General features: G+C 43.0%; 1 protein-coding gene across 1 annotated transcript in view; it reads right to left on the reverse strand.

The window, feature by feature from the left end:
- Positions 1-1,479: 1,479 nt before the first annotated feature.
- Positions 1,480-16,158, reverse strand: part of pins (G-protein-signaling modulator pins) — a 32,577-nt gene continuing 17,898 nt past the window's right edge. The window contains exons 8-12 of the mRNA XM_089582061.1: positions 15,184-15,250; positions 14,427-14,497; positions 13,513-13,723; positions 12,302-12,513; positions 1,480-10,484 (exon numbers count right to left, since the gene is read on the reverse strand). Coding sequence (XP_089438187.1) covers positions 10,206-10,484; positions 12,302-12,513; positions 13,513-13,723; positions 14,427-14,497; positions 15,184-15,250 — 840 coding nt within the window. The 3' untranslated portion in view covers positions 1,480-10,205. The remainder of the gene's footprint in view (positions 10,485-12,301; positions 12,514-13,512; positions 13,724-14,426; positions 14,498-15,183; positions 15,251-16,158) is intronic.

The raw sequence follows: 16,158 nt of genomic DNA on the forward strand, positions 1-16,158 counted from the left end.
CGGAGCTCTCCACTACTTAGAGTGTCTCGAGCGATTTTGGCATACACGAGAGCACGTCAAAAGCGAAACTGCTAATGCCCATTACCTCCAACCGACATCGTAAACCGCGTTGGTATGCTTTGGTTTGGTTTATGGGGGTTTAACGTACCAAAGCAACTCAGGCTATGAGGGACGGCGTAGTGAAGGGCTCCGGGAATTTCGACTACCTAGAGTTCTTTAACGTGCACTGACATCGCACAGCACACGGGCCTCGAGAATTTCGCCTCCATCGAAATTCGACCGCTGCAGCCAGGATCGAACGCGCGTCTTTAACCACTGAGCCACCGCGGAGACCATAAACTGCCTTCCACTTGCTTGAATGCAATGCCCCTAAAAGCAGGTACACTGCAATGCGGTTGAGTTGTTGACCGCGATGTCATGGTGCCGTTGGCTGGAGGTGGGAGGGGTAATTTCGACGGACTTCATTGTTTCACTAAGGTCCTTCTCGCTCTTGATGTCAAATGCCTCCTCCTTGGACTGTTGCGAAAAGGTGCAGAAAGCTAGTATGCCCCAGGAAGTGCTTTTTGGGAGGGTATAAAAATGTTCTCACTACACACGTTGCTCTGTCACAGCGTCGTGGCGCTCGGTGACTCTGCTCTCTATAGGGGCCATGGGCTTTACGCTTCCTTCATCCCCCCCCGCCCTTCATTTCCCATGCACCTGTCACGGCAGGGTTGACACGGACATGGTGCTGGCACGTGAGATTGGTCATACTAGATTCTTCGCTTGTCAGTGCTGAGCAGAGTGCGAGCCGACGTGTCTCCAGTACAGTTGCCTGTGCACCAGCCCTTCGATCCGATTGGGCTCCCATTTATTCTTGGGAATGTGTGTAGGGATACAAGGTCACCAACTCCGTAAAAGACATATGACATGAAGAATGCCATGGACTCCCATTCAGTTGGAACTGAACCGGACAGATGTTCGGTCTCCATCGAGTTCGAATTATCAATACTCCACTGTATTGCTGTAACGAGTGCTCACCCAGCACCAGATTCACCGTGCCATATTCAGCTGTGATTGTGTAGCAAGCCCATTTACCAGGTTAAAAAACTGATATCCCATTAGAGTAACATCTGGTTTACTAAAGCCTGCATATAATCTCAGCACTTCCAAGATATGCAAGGCACCACAGCGCTCGAATGGTTGTGTTCAAATTGTAATTGAAACACAGCCTAGCATTTAATCTTGTCGCATTCAGGTCAGCTTATAACGAGACAGGTTTGAACCTTAGTAAATAGCTATCTTGCTGTTGGGAACCTCGGGGACTATGAACTGTTGCAGCTCCATTGCCAAGAAAGCAATGCAGACCCACCAGAGCACATCTCAAATACCAATGTGCAGGTACGAAGAGAATGTGCAAGTTATCCACATACCGTGGGTAAAGAAAAGGGTGTTCAGTAACTTTTGCATATCAAGAAGACAACTCCTTGTGCACGAAAGTATCTTTTTATATATTTTATTTCTGCTTGTGTATGGGCAGCTTACAGTTCACTTCTGAAGTACTGTTGCAATGGCTATTAAATACTAGAAATAATGAAGGCAGTTGAATACAGGTACTCACATTGTTCACACTGTAGTAGCTTGGAAGAATTTTAGTTTGGGATAATGGCAGCTCCCTCACCAGCTGACAACATAGTGTCTACAGTGTAATGACAGTTTCCAAGTAGACAATATTTCATCTTATCACTGGGAACTGCTGACAGTTGCAATAACAGCTATATGGTGCAAACACATTTGCACGCACGGGCATCTGACAAATGCATTTTCCTGGATGAAAGTTCACACACTGCAGCATGTTGAAGTTCTTGAAAGAATGACATTTTCTTACACAGGAACCAACAGTTTCACTCGGCATAGCAGGCTTTCGGAACACGATTACACTGAGCAAACAACGACGATTACAACAATCATTACACACTTCTCCAATTCAAAGAAAGCAGGGAAAAAAAAGACCGAGCAATGCCCATCTTATTCACTGGCAGGCGCTATTTTATACATGAAGTAACAACATTTGTTCTAACATGAACTGTTCACTTCATGCAACAACTGCATAACAAGCAGAAAATGCTAAACAGATGCAGTCTGCCCTAGTGTGGCTGCATTAGAAGATGATCACTAGTCTTTTTTTTGTTTGCTTTTTCTTCTAAAAAATATACTTTATGTGAAGCATGAACAATTTTACTGAGCTCCTATATGTGGCAGGGCTATATTTATATTGTATTACGAGATGCCTGTACGAGATGAACGCTAAGCGAGAATTTTTGAGTAAAACACAGTTCACGGCTATGACAACACAGAACATCAGGACCTAAATGCCTCCCAAGCCAATACATACAGACGCATATATAATATATATATATATATATAATACACGCACACACACACAAATGCGCACACGAATCCACACAGGCCAACACAGTGTGTCGTGGTGTGACGGAACATTGGCATCAGCCTCTGGTAGGCCGATGAAAACTAGCAATGACTCTGGGTCATCGTGGCTGTAACAATAGTTCAAGCCCTTAACTGCTCCAGCTCACCAACACCACATGCTACACAGGTAGATTTGCTTTCAATTTCTTTTTCCTCAAGGAAGAAAGAAACCATTTAAGCCTGCACAACTTCAACGAGTAAAGCACCTTAAGCACTGCATTAATCATCTATTAATCACAAGGATACCCATTCATTGCAGGTTAAATGGACAAAAAGAAAAAGCATTTGCCTAACATGGATGCCTTTCTTGCCAAGCCGGCTGCACTAAGGTAGTTTCTTATAAGGTAGTTTCTTGTAACTGTGTGATTGTCTCACTAGTCGCAACAGGATTTTTCTACTGCCAATAGACAAATTTTTCAGACATGAAACTTTGAAATAACCTTGCTGCAACTCTTACAGGCATTAGTTTTCATCATTTACGATTTTTCATCATGGTGAACTGCCTTTAGCAAACACTTTCTTGAAAAAACAGCTAACATCTCTTTCATAAATAACATACATATTACATACTATATATCTGTAAACTGTGTCATGCTGGTGCAGCTGGCACTTTTTCTCAAAAGACTTCCAACAGATGTCAAGTGCTGCCTGAAAGAGTAGGAACTGGCCAAAGGTCCCGTTTCGTGTTCCAAACGGGTTACAGCACAGCTGGACTGGTTTCGTATAACAATTCTTTCCATCTGCCACGTGGAGCGGCTAACCTTAGCAATAGCAGCCATGTGGTGTTGCTCAAACCTATGAAGGATAAAAAGAATTAGATGGGATGGAATAGGGACACAACTATAGTACATTCTGGCCCATGCTATATAATGAGTGTCACAAAGTAGTAAAGGATCATGCCAGATACAAAGGCACATGACAATGCAAGCGCAGACAAAAAAGAAATTGCAAATGCAGTGTTGAAATGCCCTAAATAATTTCATGTAGTTTACCCTGCGATAAACAGACTACCCACAAGCAGAAGGGAATGACAGCAATCACATGTGCATTTATGATGCAATGTCTGCACCTCCATCATAGTACAACACATACCCTGGCCAAAAATCTGCCAGTAAATTAAAAAAATGAACACAGTGACAAACTAAACAGTTCCAATTCAATGCAGTTCCACTACAAAGTAACTGCTAAAGGCATCACAACCCATCATGGCATCGAACTCTCACAGAAGTACTGGCCAACTATGAAGTGCAAGTAACATTGAATGCAAGCTCTTAATTTCATGCTTTTTTTCTTCTTATCATGCAACTGTGCTACAGCTTGCATATTGATTACTGTGGTGTTGGTCGCTCCCTACAGCAGACCTACCCTCGAGTACATGCTAACAACACCGACTATAAGACGTGTACCATTTTTCGCCAATACAGAACTGCAAGCTGTACGTGCACATGTGTGTTGTGTGTGTGCTTCATAAATGCAAATTCGGCAACACCCACCCTGACCTTCCATAATGGCAACGGTTTCCACAACACAACGGTTAGGTACACTGAAGGACAGACAGCCACACCTTTGAGGTCTTAGTTAACTGGCAGAAAACACGAAACGCAGGCGTGCATTTAACATGCAGCAGGCATCTCGTGTGGTCAATAGACGACCGGAATGTGCCAGACAAAAAAGCCTTTTCAGAGGGACGCTTTACAAACCTTAAAAGACAAGCAGTTCAGGTACCTGCTGAAGCATGCCTGGCAAGGCTGCCTCAAAGACTTGATAAGGCAGGCAACACTGCCCTATGGCTCAGAACTACAAGCCAGACATTCAACTGAAGTCCTGCACTTCACCAGCACAATTTAGCCCTCACCAGGCACGCACTCTCTTCCACAGTTTTCACGCAGCAGCCACAATTCTGAATTTTGCTTTCAACATTTCTACATAGTAACCAGCACATTTATGTCAACACTGATTAAAATCTTTTTGCCCTACACTGCTCGCTTTTTTTGTTTTTGCACTCAAATTTTGCACAGAGATCACGCATTAAGGTCTCCATTATGTAGCACCACATGTGGCATGAATACCTGCCTTCTTAAATGTTGTAGAATTCGAAAATTGCCACCATCTGCAAGCCCAGCTTCCAGAATGGTCGCGTCATTCAGCTGAGTGAAATGGTATAGCTATTCCTTCAGAAAAATGAACAAGCCTCAGAAGACTGAGCAAGCTTGCTGAAATCTCTGCAAGCTCTGTTTTTCCCAGAGAAGAGAGTGACACCAATTCACTCAGCTTGGTAAACTCGCTCCAAGAGCTGGGCTAGCAAAAAAAACGCAGTAACACCAAATGTGCTACTGTACAAAGCAAACTTCAAAACACAATCTCTATACAGAATCCGGACACGAAAAAACAATCGGCACAGGAGAGGGACATTTTTACAGCTGTTAAGATAGACGTGCAGGCTGCTAACTATACACAGCACAAATGCCATTATGATGAGCACGCCTTTACAGTGAACGCAGCCATGCTTCACAGTCTGTTTCTGTTGGTCATGGCATCACAAACAGAAACAAGCAACGAGATTGAACTTGTGTGTAAACAATTAACATAAGTGTCAGCGTCACTCAAGATATCACTGAACTAAAAATAAAAAGCCTCTTAACACCAATCAGCTACTGCAATGAGCCCCTGGTTGTCACAGCAAAATAACTTAAACAGAGTAGCTTCATCGTCCGATTTCTAGATGTGAAAAAATTCCCAAACACTCAATTATTCAATCAGTAGCAAACCTCAAACAAAAACTTTAAGCTAGTGTTTAAGAAGTGTGCACGTTTATGAGATCAAATACATTCGTCAAAGCTTTGATGTTAACTGTGCCAAACTATTCAATTAGTATCTATAATAAGGTTCAAACAAGAGCTTGAAATAAAACCTCAAGGACTGCACAAGTACTGTCATGAGGTCAAATATTAGTGTAAAAAAAAACCAAAAAAGGGTGAAGGTATGTGTATATATATATATTTTCTTTTGGTGTGTGTGTGTTAGTAAACAACTTGTTTTCAATAATTCCAACTAGTCTTCCAAGTTTCTGTGTCATCAGTAGAATCCTTGCTTGTTTGTTAAGGTTGTATAATTCAGATTTAACTTAATTTGAAAATGCAAAGCCTGCGCTTTTAGCATCTATGCCAGAAGAACCGTAGGCTTCATATTACCACAAGACATTCAAAGTACGTCTGTAATAAAAAAAAATTGAAGCCATCATTTCTTCAAATGTGCATATATTAAATAAAAAGTGTGCTGGCATTACGAGGCAGGAACACTTAAGGAACTTATGGCCCCAACAAATTGGCTGCAATAACACACCACTACCTTGGCTAGGCCAAAGCATGAGCACAACTTTCATTATACACTTCTTTTTGGCATACATATTTTGTTCTCTCTTAATGGCACACTTGTGTTAAAATGTGGACTCAACACCCTACCAAGAAGATTTAGACTGAGCAAGACTATGTTTAGCTGCCTAGCAATTTGTAAATGTCTCTTGATTACATCTATTTTAAAAGCATGAACCTTCAAATTTCATTAAAATTGCTACACTGCAAAAACCTCTCCTCTAGTTCTTTATTTTCTCCAGTATTTCTCTCTCGCCTACCCTATTCCACTTTCCGTTTGCAGCCTCACAATTACGTTTGTGCAGCCAAAAAAGTACACTACTATAACAAATTCTATTAAAAGATCACCAACAGCACAAGAAACCTGTATACAGCACTGACCTCATGTGCAAGCACTACTCATGACAGGAGGAATGTTATTATTAATGGGGCAATTCTTTTCCCAGATACTGAAGTTGGGCAGTGCTGCCTGAACGTTTAAAATGCTCACACAGAGAGAAGCCCCTCCAGTGTACATTAAACATCAAGCAATGCCGAAAATCTGTTACAATGAATTCCCAACATGCCAACATTTTTGTTTTTAATCTGAAAAATAAAATAAATAAATCTTCACTGCATTCAAAAAGATCACATTTAAAAGTGAAAATAATTTTCAATTCTGGCACAAATAAAATTAGCAGAAAGCAACGCACTGCATATCTAATGAAGTTTTGCATACGAAGCGGGTGAAAAAGCATTAGCCCTAATAAATGGGTGCAACAGCACAGTCAGTACACTTACAGCTGGTTTTTCTCAAACTAACAGTGATCTATCTCCTGGCAAAGTCTTCACCGACAAATTCAAACTAGTGTTCACAGCTATGACACCACCGTTGGCATTTGGCACCTCACTGGGAATCGTATGTGGCTTCACTTCTTCCTGAAATTCTGCACTCCCAAAGTCAAAGATCAGCACCTCACTTTAAAAGAAAAGACGTTTCGCATGACACTTTCCCAGATAGGAACACATGGTAATGCAGACTTCATGGACAGCCATGCATGCAAGGAAGTGCCAGATGAAACTACTTCCCTGGCAAGGGCAACCTGACAGATCTGACAGTTAAAACTTTGCAGAAGCGAGTTCCACGTCCAAAAAAGGTCTCCCTAGCAGAGGCAGCCACATTACAGTCACAAGAGAAGATTCAAGAAAAGCTGCATTTGCTGGGCTGTGCCGATGACCCCATTCTTCCACCAGCACTAGCTGTGCAATTGCATCTCTGAAACAATGCAGTAACACAATCGTGCGATCATCTACAAGTGATACAAGTGTTTCAGCCCCTTGAAATGTGCCTCTGAAACTGTGTGCACTGCCTGTCTGGAGCTCTGTTAAACCTTTCCAGGCAACTTAATGAACTGGCACTATTCTGTTCCAGAGGCATCTATGTATAGGAATGCAAAATGCTGGTGCTGAAACTATTCGATTTTGGTGCAGGACACAACATACAAAATCAGACCGCATTTACCAAACCAAAATGATGCAATAAAAAGGGTTCCTTGCTATGAAAGAGTGTTAGCTGGGGCCGACTGGTGCATGGTCATAAAATGAAAACTAGCACAAAAATACACAACAGAACAGACAGACAAATGATCTGACCTGGATTTCTGCAGTGGTTTCTGCTTTATGTCCTTACCTTGAATAACTGAATGCGTGTGGATACCCCTCCCCCAACTCCCCAAAAAGAATGATTACAAATACTTTTCTTTTGGGGAGATACCAGGAAAATGTGCATTTTACTGACACTAAAAAGTTTTTTTTTTTAAGTTTCTTTTTTTCCACACATATATTTCCCCACCACTGCAGGTGGTTTTCCTATTAGTACACATGACAAATATGTAAATAAGAAGGGATTGTAAACACAGAAAAAGGCTGAAGTTTAGTGCAACAGCGTTTTATCGAACAGGATGGACTGCTAGCTCAGTAGTTAGTGGAGTCACTGTCAAAACTACACACACACCATGACATGCATAACTGGAAGAGTCAACAGGTCATGCACAAGGTTCTCTCCTCTCTCTGGAGAATAAAACTGAATACCCTCCATGCTCTCTAAGCGCTCCCAACTTGTGACAACTCCAGTCACACGTGCACTGGCCTATGCAGTTTAGACAGGGACTGCACACAAAATGGGCCACACTACACAGATACAACACACAACAATATAAGTCCAGTCATACCAGCAATGATTAGGGCCAGTGATTGCATGTAAATTGTCAGTAACTGCAATCACACATTTCTGAAAAGCTGCAATACACATTAAAAACAAATGCTCAATACTTATTCATGCACTGTAGTTTGAACAATAAAAACTGTTGCACAGTGAAATGAACAAGTGTACAGAAATCAAAATCAGAATAGTGCCCAGCATGCAGCGGACCAATACGCTTGATTAATAACACTGATGACATGGCTGCTGCTGCAGCAGTAAACATAGCACGCAAGCAATTAATGTATCTGGAATGTCTAACACCAATTTATTTCAATAAGTTTAGTAGTTCATATGAACCTGCACACAAAGAACGAAAGTGTTTAGTGAAGAAGACAAAATGGTTAAACTGCTCCCTGTTCAGTCATGTGCCATTAATCTTTATGCATGTGGCAGTCTATTCAAGTGGTTCTCCATGCAAAATTAATAGCAGTTCTGCTGCATTAATTTAAAAAATAAGGAACACATTCCAGCAACATCTGGGAAAAAATAAATAAACCAGCGTGCAACACCAGGTACACTTAAAACGTGGACCTTCCTGTACAAATACATAGCATTATCAGAGACCTTTGTCATGACTGCTGCCTGCGTTTATGTTACACAAAACAAACAAGATACTTTGCTGGCACGCGCTTGTGGCTACAGGTGACAACACCAATGCCCAATGCAAGTGGCCAGTGCTCAAAGCTGGGACAGCTATGAGTGGTACTAAAGGCGCAAGCTGCCCCGAGTTGTAACCACGTCAACTGCCGCCAAATAAAGTTAGCTTAAAGTGCTGAGATTCTGCTGCAAATCAGCAGCAGTAGAACCAGGCAGACTCCAGCAGATTAAGCTTGCTTAATGTTATATCAGCCATACAGCAATAGGAGCAACAGAAATTATACACAGCAGCTCTTTTACGGATTTAACAGTGGTGGTCCAAGCAGTTAAGGTTTTAAGGTTTTAGAGAAATTTTCATACCCACAGGCAGTTCTGTAGCTGCAACAGAAGTTTTCAGCCTGTGCTGGTAGTAAAATCTTCACAAAATGCAGACCACAGCAGCTGTTTTGAATAATGAGGAATAAGTCAAGTTAACAGATGAAGATTCTGTCCACTTTTCAACTGCAGCCTGAAAAAAGGTCCGCTGGAACAACTCAGACATTTTAAATTCTGTTTTTGTTAAATGAATTGCAGAAAACTCTAGTGAACTTGAGAAGCCATGGCCAACATCAATGAATTTTTGGCAAGAAGTCGAGCTAGACAAATTTTTGGCATTCAGCTACAAATCCATCTTTTACCCATCAAGTTTATATTGTGTTCTATATCACTGCTGCAGTTTGTTTATTTTCACTACTTCCAAGATTAGTATGCTCTAAAAACCACCATTCACCCAACGTGATAACAGCTCCAAAACACAGAACCTATGATCGTGCTGCGGCACTGGTATCGCTGAGCCTCAACCAAAAGACAGGAACATAAGCTGCCAACTAAAAACAGCTACCAACAAAGAAAGGAACAAATTCTTCCAAAAAGGTTACTCATTTTATGCAACCAAATGCAATATACCAGTTTTCACTGATTAATGTCTTTGGCCACAATCCAACACTGATGAACACATATGATCAAAATGCGATAACTGCTGCAGTTGAACCACCACTGCATGCAAGCAAAAACAGAACAGGTGGTACAGCAGCATGCCTAAAAGGCATGGTGGCACCATTAAGCTGAAATATTTAGCTATGCTAATTTAAAGGCAACACTGCATCAAATGAAACGGTGCTGTGAAGACAATGTTCAGACACAAGCATTAAGAACTGCTGCACCAACTTGTGTCACCTGATGCTTTGTTGGAACATGATTGAATGAGTTATTTTAAGCAGTAAAATTGAGTCTGTAAACAAAGAGCTACAGGTCTTTGGTGGCACCCAAACAGTGGCATTTTCCCTCGGTCAACTATTACAGCCTTCACTGTTTGCTGCTGATATACATTCAAAAGAACACGGCAAGGACACACTTCTGCCAAGAATTTGTCAAATGCCTTGAGCTTTCACCCAACCAGGAAAGTGAGAACCACATGGCTACTTCCTGTGCACGTAAGCAAGCGCCCCTTGTGAGCAAGACCTTCTGGCCAGCAACACTGGCTGTCCTCACTGCTTGGACTTGGAGTGGCGGCTCCCCCGCAGGGCCGACTTGAGGCTGCCCTTGAGGCTGGCCCGGACGGGGGCAGACGAAGTGGTCGGGGCGGCATCGGGGGGCCGGAAGGAGGTACGCTGGTCCTCAATGCGGCCTGCCTGTACGCGCAGGATGAGCGAGAAAAAGTCCTCGTCGGGCACCGTGGGGGCCGATCGCGAACTTGGCACCACAGGGGCGCTTGGGGCACGCTGCAAAGTGGGCATGCTGCTGCGCTGGTCCTCCAGCCGGCTGCCCTGTAAGCACACACAAAGCCATCAGCAAGCCCCAAGGTCATGGACTCTTGTGCGAGTCTCATATTATGCCATTTCTTAACAAATTAGACTGCTCAGGAAGGCATTCAAGCAAAAGACTGCCTACAGCATCTTTTCACAAGTGATAGGATGCCATATGTGCAGGCACAAATAATATGCGACTTAACTGGAGCACTAGTGCTCATTCACTAGTGCTCATGCATTTGCCACGCCCAGTCAACTATGCCATGGCACATGCTGGCCGTCATGCTGCACTTTGGATCCAATCCGCACGTGCAAAATGGGCATGCCAAAATCAGCACAGCTCATAATGGCCAGCCACTTCTTTTTTTTTTTTTTTTGGAGGGGAGGGAGGTTCAATCAGGCACACTGCGGCGAGCGGATGCAGTGTTTAGCTTATTACCACACGCTGACCTTTGCCGCATGCTGGCAAATGACGGTAAGGTCATAGCTAATAACCAGCAACCACATAATCGATGACCAGTGGTCACTTGACCTTGGCCTTTAGAGCCGAAATTCGCATCGCTTGATGTGACATCAGGTGATGACGTAGCAATGACGACACACCGGCTACATATACCGCCGGCTTTGCTTTCGCTTGTCTACTAGGTTCAGGCGGGTTGAACCTCAGCCAATTTTTTAAAACTACGCCTGCCTTCCTTAGGCCACCACCAGTCTGTCAATAATCTGTCAAAGGACTACAGATACCAAATTTTGCATGCGTGTTTTCTTCTTTCAAATGATGTGTTCAACATTAACATTGTGGGGATTCGGCCCGCTCTGTCCCCTTGGGTTTGCTTTCCCGCAATGCGTCCTCCCTACTTAACCTACACAGGAGGGAAGACACTAGTGCCAGAGATGACCGTGACTGCTGCACTCGGGGGGAGACAGCTTCCTCTTTGGGACCTCGGGAACTCGTCGGGTGCAGACATTTCGACGCGGCGCTCTGCTCTCTGCAGTGGCGTGAGGCCTCACGGGAATGAATCCTGCGAGCTCATCCTGGCCAGCCTTGGCATTTCTTCCCTGCTTTTGTGCAGGTGAACATTCGCTCATAACCTTGCTGGTGAGCCAGACCACCTCGATCCCCTAGCGTATTTTGTTGCTCGCTGGTGTTGTTGATGCAGCAATAAACACATTTCTGGTGTCAACCCGTGTTCCTTTGTTCCTTCAGGGCAAAGCCCGCCGTGGTTGGTGCGCGTTTGGTAGTGCATGCAATCACAGGGTGCAGTCGGTGGTTTAAACTTTAAGCTGCAGTGAAGTGGAGAAAACGTACTTATTCCCCTATTTAATCCCCGCAGTATACACAGATTCCCACATGATATTCCCCTGTGACCGCTAAATAATTTATAACTTAATTTCTTCTTGACAATGTTTTTGGGTTCGGTTTCATTAACCGAACGATGGCTGTGATGTGTAGTTGACCTCTAGGTCACGTGAAGCACGAAAAAATTGCCAATGTGAGTGCTGATGCTTTGTTTGCTGCCATTCCAGCTCTTGAAGTAGGCTGGTTTAAGTGTTGCAGTGAGTTAAAACTACATATCAGCATTTATATTGCAGGTTTTTTTGTGGCTCACGTGACCTAAAGGTCAACTATACATTACAGCCATCGTTCAGTTGATGAAACTGAAACCGAAACAGCAGGAGAGAAGAAATTCAATAATAAATTTAGCCTTGTAGGTAAATGCCACATGGTGATCCATGTATTCTAATCTCGCACGCATCATTTAAGAGAAGAAAACTAAGATTAGGTGTCTATAGTCCTTTAAGCTCGGCAGTGCCCGCTAAACACGTTCACTCACCTGGCATCGTACAATCATGTCAAAGAAGTCGTCCTCGGGCACCGATCCTACAGACATACGGTGATGGTGGTGGAGGCTGTTGTTGTTATGGTTGTTACGGCGCAGACCTGGCAGCTGAGGCAGGCTGGTGCGTTGCTCGTCCATGCGTCTGCTTTGCATGCCTACTATAAGGTCCAGCAGTTCATCCCGCACACTGGCACTGTCCTCAGCGCCTGAAACAATAAATGCAATAATAGACTCAACCCAAGGTGCAGAGCATGCTGCATTGTAATTGACCCACCAAATAGCTATCCCTGCCCTAACCCCATTGTGATAAGTTCAGCCCAAAAGCCATCTTCTTTATCCGATTCCTTAAAGAGCGACCCACATGAAGCGAACTTTCACGGTAAACTTCGCGCAGCAAGCACCTGCGCAGTGGGATGCCGACGCACTGTTGCTGTGCCAAACGACATACAGCGAAAAACAGGCGGCTGCAGCCAGACTACTGCCGCCATGATTTCAGTGTTGCTAGAAACGGCTTGATTCTATATAATTAGCACAATTCTGAAAAGAACAGCTTTGTATTTACAATTAAGCCATTATTTATTCAATGGCGACAACGAGGATGAGTTACCCTTTTGTGACCCCTTTCCGGACAATTCAAAATTGTTAACTTGTTTGAACCTCCTGCACTTTCTGACAGCAAACGATAAATCTTTCATCCCCCCGTCAGCAAACAAGGAAACAGTGACTGAACGTGAATGTGAGTGACATGAGCGTGAGTAAATGGTTTGACATGTGAGTGTGAGTGGACATGAGCGTGAATGGACATGAGTGTGAGTGGACATGAGCGTGAGTAAATGGTTTGACATGTGAGTGTGAGTGGACATGAGCGTGAATGGACATGAGTGTGAGTGAGTGGTTGCGATTTCGAGTGGTCATGAGTGTGAGCAAGTGGTAGTGAGTGGACGTGACTGTGAGTGTGAGTGAGTGGTTGTGAGTGGATGTGAGTGCGAGTGACTGTGAGTGCGAGTGACTGTGACTGTGAGTGCGAGTGACTGTGAGTGTGAATGAGCCACCTCTCATGACGCCGAGGTATGGCTGTATCGAACCATTTTACAATTTTTTTTACTTGCTCACTGTAACAAGCTTCGACTGCATTTAGTAAAAAAAATATTAAGAGTCCCCTTAATTCAGTCTACTATCAACCTAAGCTGGAAAAATTGGCACACCTGAGCTTGTTGGGCTGGGGTACGGAGGAGACCCATTGGGCAGTACATTCTCTTTGTTTTCCAACGGTGTGATGGAGCAACGCTGGTCATCCATACGCTTGCTCTGGAACTCGCTTAGCAGCTCAAAGAAGGCATCTTGGTCCATGTCACTCCCAGACCGTTGCTGTTTTTGAGCATCAGTGGGCGTTTCCTGCTTTGCCAGCTCCCTGTCCTGCACAGTGTGGAAAAGAGGCAATGTGTTGCTCGAGCCCTAGGTCCTCGAGGCCGGCACTAAAGAAGTGTAAGTAAGTCAACAAAATGTGTAAATATCAAACCAGAAATAAGAACTACTGGAAGATACATACTGACTTTCCTCTCTTTTCTTCCTGAAATCAATGCTCCATTCGATTAACAGCCTAGAAATCAAACTAACCAATATTTTCTCAGGCAATTTTAAAAACGGATGATTAGCATGCCAAAACGACACATTAATAGGTTTGCATTCTCAAACAAGAAATGCAAAATATCAGAAAACAGGAAGAAGATGAAAAGGACACTAACACTGTTCAGGGAAAAATGCACAAATAGGAACACTTGTACGCCTGGGTAGGCAGCAAAACAAAACAAGAAAAACAAATCCTTAAAACAGTATCGCTGTACAAATGTGATTAAATGGTAGACTGTACTTTTAATAAGGCTTATATAGAGATGCTGTTTTATTTAAACATTTTGCTCATTTTATAACTTTCTGCTGCAAATTATTTCCCATTTAATCACGCAAAAAGATAAAATATAAACAGCATTCCTGCCCATTTTTATTTTGTAACAATGAGCAACATAGCAGCTGGGACAGCACGGCTCTACAAAGAGTCACAAAACAGATATGAAGCCAAAAGTTAGACAACTCTGGCACAGGATTCAAACAAAATGGTTACCTCAGCTTTGGAAGCTGTTTGTGGTTTATTCACATCATCCATGGCACCTTTCTGAGCTTCACTTGCATCACCTGCAACATAACATGTCTTCAGACACTTTCAAACACTTGCAATGATAAGGGAAACCTGCCCTAACAACTGACTTTACCCTGGATTAGTCTTTTCAATGAACCTCATTGCTGGTATCACACAGAGTCTCTGCCAAAGTTTGTAGCCCACAGTGACTATGGCCACATGAATAGGAACACTGCCAATTACAGCATAGCTGCTCAGCAGTGCCCCTGCTTTCACCACAGTTGCAGTAGACTACAAACTGCCAACGAAGACTGTGCACGTGCTTTGCAGTTATTTTTCGCAGTTGCATGGTGTCAGCTTCTCGCCCTGGCACCCTCAACTGTTGGCAACGCTGTATGTAAAGCTTCATAAGCATTCAATGGTACAACCACAGTGGGACCCATTTATAATACATACTAGTAATCATAAAACTGAACGGCATAGGTCTTACAAATGGCAACAGCATATTTGTCCAGGCATAAGATTACTTTAAGATAAGCACCAAAAACAACAAAATTCATCTTTATCATGTAAACAAATGAAAAAGGAAATGACGAACTAACATTTCTAGTTATATGCTCAGCTTAATATTGTTCACCAGTGGTAAGCATCACAGTCTTCTACAGGTGTGCTAACAATTTACAAATGGGCCCTTAATGCAGAAAACACCAACATTTAACAGTTCTTAACAAAAAGGTACTACCTTCAAGAACTTGCTTCAGGTCGGCAATGCTCATTTGTGCTGTTGCTTGGCCTACTTTGTCTCCAAGCTGTCAAATGAATAGAAACCATTATGCTTTGCAAAGTAATAAAGGCTGTTCAACACAAGAGACTGTTCATGCAGCTAACAGCAACCAGGAAGAATAAAAAAGTGGAGTTCTTCACCAGCACTAGGCAGCAGAAATAGCAGAACCTAATGTGCACATATACTTCCACACAAATGTAAACATAACATGGGAGCAGCTGTCAAATTGCACTGCCATACATTACAGCAAAAACCCATTTGGACCTGGAAGCCAGGCTACATGCTCATGCACTCATAACCACACCTGGCCACTGCTGTTAAATGTGGACCTTTTTCAGTCAAAACGAGAACAGCGACTATTTTTCAAATGCTAACACATTTTTATGTACCATAAGATTAAATTCTCTGTTGCTAGGAGAGTGCATTGGGAGGCTTGTTGGTACAACGTTCCATAGACAATCTATCAATCCATACGCTTCTTTTCTGTGTCCCATCCTCTGCAGTTTTTGCTTACAGAATCTCCACTGCTGTTTGTACATTCCATGACACCCTTACAACACCCCAAAAATGCCCTGAACCACCCCTTTGTCAATCACAAGAAACACATCAGAAACTGTTCAGTATCTTATATGTAGAGGTTAGATTTTTAGGTTAAAAAAAAACATATTAAAGTATGCCGAACTGAATTTGTAAAATTTGGTTTTAACTAAAAAAGGTCAGCACACTGTAGCTGTAGCTACCTGGATACTGAGTAGGAGTCACACTCAGTCAAAGCAGAAAATTAACGAAGTTCGGGAACCAGGAGAATGGTAAGATGGTGTATATTAAGCAGCACAGTTGCGCATTTTCAGGTATTGCTACATTGCCTTACACGCCTCTTTCAGAATGGGAGGCTCTACCCTGTCATTATACATAGTCTTCTAGCGCAGCACT

Source organism: Amblyomma mixtum, chromosome 3, assembly GCF_055824585.1.
Source record: "Amblyomma mixtum isolate Tamu chromosome 3, ASM5582458v1, whole genome shotgun sequence".
Lineage (NCBI taxonomy): Eukaryota > Metazoa > Arthropoda > Arachnida > Ixodida > Ixodidae > Amblyomma > Amblyomma mixtum.